At 38.3% G+C, this 6,433-nt stretch overlaps 1 protein-coding gene across 1 annotated transcript in view; it reads left to right on the top strand.

Moving 5' to 3' along the window:
- Positions 1-6,433, top strand: part of SNX14 (sorting nexin 14) — a 101,440-nt gene that overhangs the window by 24,490 nt on the left and 70,517 nt on the right. Inside the window, exon 6 of the mRNA XM_017892959.1 lies at positions 5,144-5,187. Within this exon, the coding sequence (XP_017748448.1) occupies positions 5,144-5,187 (44 nt within the window). The remainder of the gene's footprint in view (positions 1-5,143; positions 5,188-6,433) is intronic.

The following is a 6,433-nucleotide window of genomic DNA, read 5'->3' as shown; positions in this document are numbered from 1 at the left end:
AGGATCTCAGCTCACTGCAAGCTCCGCCTCCCGGGTTTAGCCATTCTCCTGCCTCAGCCTCCTGAGTAGCTGGGACTGCAGGCGCCCGCCACCTCGCCCGGCTAGTTTTTTGTATTTTTATAGAGATGGGGTTTCACCGTGTTAGCCAGGATGGTCTCGATCTCCTGACCTCGTGATCCACCCGTCTCGGCCTCCCAAAGTGCTGGGATTACAGGCTTGAGCCACCGCGCCCGGCCTAGGTTTCACTGTTAAAGTAGACAGAAAATGTTATTTGAATTTATACATTGATTTTAAAAACTTCTGAAAAGTTGATTCTTTTCAATAAAGATGGTATATGTAAAGACAGATCTCCCCACCACCTCTCATTTTCCTTTTTTAGCAGTTAGGACTTCAGGAATTATTTCCTCAAGGTCATAGCTGTGCTGTTTGTGGTAAAGTGAAATGTAAACGACATAGGTAAGTTAAATTTTTTTTATTTGTTGATCCTTCTAATTACATTTGGATTTCAAGTGATTTAGTTGTATAATTTTCTTTAGGCCTTCTTTGCTACTTGAAAACTACCAGCCATGGCTAGACCTGAAAATTTCTTCCAAAGTTGATGCATCTCTCTCAGAGGTAACTGATTTAGTTAATATTATTAATAGAAAGTGTTAAATGCCTGTGGAAAATTTTCCAGAATTTTTTATCAAAAAATTTAATTATGGAGCATCTTAATACATGTCACTTAAATCAGTTCTAAGTTAGGTAGTTGATTATTGCAGACTAAACAGCTTGAATAGTAAGTTAGAAATGTTTTGAATCTCATGTTTAATTTAGACATTTTCAGCTAAGGAAAGCACTGGTTTATCCGAAACAGTCATAAAGATGAAAACAGTCATCTTTATGATAGGGCAGCAGAAATATCATTTTGTAATTCCAAAAGGAACCCTGGACTGCAAGGAACAAATCAATATATATCTTACTGAACAATTACCTCAGTTTTGACACTAACCAAAGGGTAGAGAAGGGAATGAGATATTTTCACTATTTCTGCATAATACAGGAATGGAAAGCATGTTCTCTTATCTTTGTTATAGTCAGATTTTATATGTATCTTTTGGTAACATGTTTTAGTTGTTTTAGAGACTTGTCTTCTCCGTGGATTTGACAAAACACTCAAGTCCCTGAAGGCAAGGAATGGGATCTTATTTGTTCCTAGCACCAAGTATCAGGTCACGTATATTGTTGGTAGCTGATCAAAGCGTATTGAATTAAATTGGATGCTAATTAGTTGAAGAATAGCAGTAGGCATCTGAATCCCACTTAATTCTTCTTTCTCCCATTTTGTATCCTGCATAAAAGCCCATTAAAACTTGGCATTTTTTTCTTTGCTTCTCTAAGGCCTTTTTTTTTTTTTTTTTTTTTGAGATGGAGTCTTGCTCTGTCACCCAGGCCATAGTGCAGTGGCACGCTCTCACCTCACTGCAACCTCTGCCTCCCAGGTTCAAGCGATTCTCCTGCCTCAGACTCCCGAGTAGCTGGGACTACAGGCACACACCACCATGCCCAGCTAGTTTTTTTAAAAAATCTTTTTAGTAGAAATGGGGTTTCACTGTGTTAGCCAGGATGTGGTCTTGATCTCCTGACCTCGTGATCCACCCACGTTGGCCTCCCAAAGTGCTGGGATTACAGGCGTGAGCCACCGTGCCCGGCCTCTAAGGCCTTTTTCATCTTGAATATGCCGATTTAAGACTTCTAATATGGTAGCTCCTAGCCACATGTGGTTATTAATAAACACTTGAAGTGTGCTAGTCCAAGTTGACATGTGTTCTGTGTATAAAATGTATAGTGGATTTTGAAGATTTCGTAAGAAAAGACTTAGAAAAAAGGAATGTAAAGTTTTTTTTGTTTTTTTTTTTTTGAGACGGAGTCTCACTCTGTTGCCCAGGCTGGAGTGCAGTGGTGTGATCTTGGCTCACTGCAACCTCCACCTCCCGGGTTCAAGTGATTCTCCTGCCTCAGCCTCCCAAGTAGCTGGGACTACAGGTACACACCACCATGCCCAGCCAATTTTTGTATTTTTAGTAGAGACAGGTTTTCACCATATTGGCCAGGCTGATCTTGAACTCCTAACCTTGTGATCCACCTGCCTCGACCTCCCAAAGTGCTGGTAGTATAGGAGTGAGCCACTGTGTCTGGCCAAGTATCTCGTTTTTTATATTGATTACATGTTGAAATGATAATATTTTGGATGTGTTGGGTTAAATAAAATATACAATTAGTTTCACCTGTTTCTTTTTACTTTGTAAAAAATGTAACTACTAGAAAATTTAAAATTAATGTGTGACTTACATTATATTTCTGTTGGAGAGTGCCAAGTTGAGGTTTGTTGAAGAAAACTTCTAACAAGAGTATTATTTGTGTCTTTGACATGTCATTCATTCATAAAAATGAAAGGACTTGTATAAAACCCTTGGTCCAGTACCTGGCACATACTGGTGCTCAGTAAATGTTAGCTGTCACATTTAAGAACATATTTTGGTATCTTATAGGTAGGAACTGGGCTAGGCCCTAGTGATTAAAAGTGAAGATTTGGTCCCTTTCTACAAGGAACTTTAGTCTAGAAGTGGAGGCAGGCATATAAACAGATAATCACAATATAATTTAATGCAGGCAATAATGGAAAAAAAATTAAAGTGTATAGATTAGTATAGAGGAGAAGTTCATAACTATCGAGAGGGACAATGAGATCGGAGAACTAGAGGTTTGCCAGACTAATAGTGTGGGAAAGGGTATTTCAGGATTTGGGTAGAGCTTTCAAAAGGAAAGAGAGGCTTGAAACAAGGTGGAATGTTCAGCACACTGGAGAGTAAAGTGTGAGGGAGGATATGGGCAATAAGGAAACAATATTCTAGTAGCTAGTATTTATGATATACTTACTGTATATTAGGCATTGTGCTAAGCTCATTATTTCATGTAATCTACATATAACCTATGAAGTGGGTACTATTATTGATAATTTTACCAAAGGTAAATGGAATTTAGAATTTTAATAATTTTCTCAAGTTTCATATTTGGTTGATTACAGAACTCAATAAAAAACTCAGGTCTGGTTAAGTTCTTAATCAGGATTGTATATGGCCCTTTAGAAATAAGACTATCAAACGACTTTAAAGGCTATGCTGATGGAACTGAAATTAATTGATCCTGGAAGTCGATGATTTTCTAGAATTTTCAGATGTGACTCATAGGGTACACTGGGAGTGAAAAGGAAGTGATGCAACTGCTTCATGCCAGCAGGTCCCTTTCAAGATCAGTGCAATTTCACCTTTCTTATATATTGAGGATTTCATGCAAGAGGATGATGTGGTCAAATGTATGTTTTAGGTTACTTTGGCAGCTCTATTTAGGATGAAGGGGAGCGAGCTTGGAAGCAGGGAGTTGAGAGGCCATTGCTGCAATATAAGGGGTAAGAAAATGAGGACCCGCTGGGCGCGGTGGCTCATGTCTGTAATCCCAGCACTTTGAGAGGCCGAGGTGGGCGGATCACCTGAGGTTGGGAGTTCGAGACCAGCCTGACCAATATGAAGAAACCCCATCTCTTGTAAAAACACAAAATTATCTGGTCGTTGTGGCACATGCCTGTAATCCCAGCTACTCGGGAGGCTGAGGCAGGAGAATCGCTTGAACCCTGGAAGCGGAGGTTGAGGTGAGCCGAGATCATGCCATTGCACTCCAGCCTGGGCAACAAGAGTGAAACTCCGTCCCAAAAAAAAGAAAAAGAAAAGAAAAACACTACTTAGGATGTAAAATCAGTAGGACTTGATTGGTTGGATGTGGGGAATAAAGGAAGAACAAATGTTTAACGATAACTTGTTCTAGTCTCTTCTCTCTATCCTATTCATTGTTATCCCTGTTTATATGTATTTTCATTTCCCAACACATATAAACAATGCTTAGTGTTTGTACTAAAGCATCTAAATTATTGTTCCCTTAATATTTAAACTAGAAAATTTGCAACCTTTATTATTGCTGCCAGAGAAAATATATCTGATTTTGGAAGCATTAGATTAGATATGTCATTTTGTTCCCTCCCTACTGCTTTTGTGAGTTACTGCCCAATGTTGCAACTCCTTGTAAAAATTATGACATACTGCTACACCCAAATCCAAGAAATGGAAGATTTAACACCCATGGTTTGTTTTATTTTGTTTTGTTACTTTTTCACTTACATAACTTATGTACTGATTTGAGTGTACAGGTAAAATTTTCACAAAGCGAACATATCTGTGTAACCAGCATTCAGATCAGGAAACAAAACATTACCAGCATCCCAGAACTCCCCTTCGTGTTCCCCTCTGGCCACTATACTTCCTTCAAAGGTAACCACTAACACCTAATTTTGACCCCTTACGTAAATCTTAGCTGCTTGTTTCTTCATGATATTCTGAAAATACTGACTTATAAAGTTAGGAATGGAAAGGACTAACTTGCTGTTTTTCTTCTTTCCATAGCACATTTTTGGTTCAGTTAAGCTTCAGAATCAGGAACAATTTCCATAATCAAACAAAAGTTAAATAAATTGTTCCTGCATGCCATTCTAATAATAACTTTTCCTATTTGTGAAATTTTTATGATTTTCCAAGTGTTTTCTCATATGTTTTCTTTGATCCTCACAATCATATAAGGTTGAAATATACATTTTGTCATGTGAAAGTATTATATTACTGTCGTTACTTGTTTTTTGTTTTTTGGTTTTTTTTGAGAAAGAGTCTCACTCTGTTGCCCAGGCTGGTGTGCAGTGGTAACATCTTGGCTCACTGCAACCTCTGCCTCTCAGGCTCAAGCGAAACTCCTGCCTCAGCCCCCCAGATAGCTGGGACTACAGGTACACGCCACTACACCCAGCTTATTGTTGTGTTTTTTGTAGATGCAGGGTTTCATCAAGTTACCCAGGCTGGTCTCTAACTCGTGAACTCAAGCCATCCACCTGCTTTGACCTCCCAAAGTGCTGGGATTACAGGTGTGAGCCACTGCTGCTGGCCTGCTGTCATTATTTGTGATAATAAAATTGGTTCTTGGTAATGTTACATATTACCAAATAGTACCGTTTATTTTCCAAAACTAATTCATTTTATTTTCTTTAAAAAATAATTTTATGCAGGTTCTCGAATTAGTGTTGGAAAACTTTGTTTATCCATGGTACAGGTATGTTCTTTTTATAAGATCTTTTTTCTTTGATACAGTGAATACTACTAAGTTAAGCATGTTAATGACATGTTTTGGTGTAGACCAGGATTTTTCAACTTTGTCATTGTTGACATTTTAGCCAAAATAATTATTTGTTGTGGGGGCAGTACTGTGCATTACATAATTAGCACCCCGGCCTCTCCCATTAGCTAGTAGCAGACATCTCTGCCACCAGTTGTGAGCAATAAAAATGTCTTCAGAGGTTGCCAGATATGACCTGGAAGGCATAATTGGCCCTAGTTAAGAACCACTGATGTAGGCATCAGTCAGTTAATAATTTGGTGGTAGTAAAGAGGAAGAAAACTTAGTCTGTGTTTTGAAAGAAAAGTAACTTGTAGAATTCCTTATAATTTCTAAATATAGTGATTTAATAATTTTGTATGCAGTTTTCACATTTGAAATAATTATACCTTTTGGAGGGGAATCTGTAGTCACATATTTCATTAAATTGAAAGATAGCTTCAGTAGTTTTCCTGGAGAATTAATGGTTTTTTTTTTTCCCCCAAGTACCTTGTTTTTGGTGTATGCCATGTATGTACAAGGGCCTTATACTTTTGAAGATACAGAAAATACTTTAGATTTGACAGAAATCTATTTTGAAATTAGAGAGATCCAACTTATATCATGTAATAAATACATATTTTTTTTTTCTTTTTTTTTTTTTTTTGGAGACGGAGTCTCACTCTGTCGCGCAGGCTGGAGTGCAATGGCCGGATCTCAAGTCACTGCAAGCTCGGCCTCCCGGGTTCACACCATTCTCCTGCCTCAGCCTCCCAAATAGCTGGGACTGCAGGCACCCGCCACCTCGCCTGGATAGATTGTTTGTATTTTTTTTAGTAGAGACGGGGTTTCACCGTGTTAGCCAGGATGGTCTCGATCTCCTGACCTCGTGATCCACCCGTCTCGGCCTCCCAAAGTGCTGGGATTACAGGCTTGAGCCACCGCGCCCGCCCTCTTTTTTCTTTTAAATCAGTTGGTGAGAGAATATTTATGTCTACAAACTGGGCTTTGCTTTTTAAGAACCTGGTGTCATAAAAGTAAGGCTAATGGTATTTACTGTAGTGGGTATTGAGTGTACACGTAAATTCTTTTATATTCTAAAATAGGTTGGAAGCTTACAAACAAGACTAAAATGAAAATTGAAAATATTTTTCTTTTAAGTGATGCTTAGTTTAGATATTTTATTGTACTTTTTTTTTTTTTT

The sequence above is a fragment of the Rhinopithecus bieti genome, unplaced genomic scaffold (genome assembly GCF_001698545.2).
Source record: "Rhinopithecus bieti isolate Rb0 unplaced genomic scaffold, ASM169854v2 scaffold_23199, whole genome shotgun sequence".
NCBI lineage: Eukaryota > Metazoa > Chordata > Mammalia > Primates > Cercopithecidae > Rhinopithecus > Rhinopithecus bieti.
This window is presented reverse-complemented; position numbering and strand designations above follow the sequence as displayed.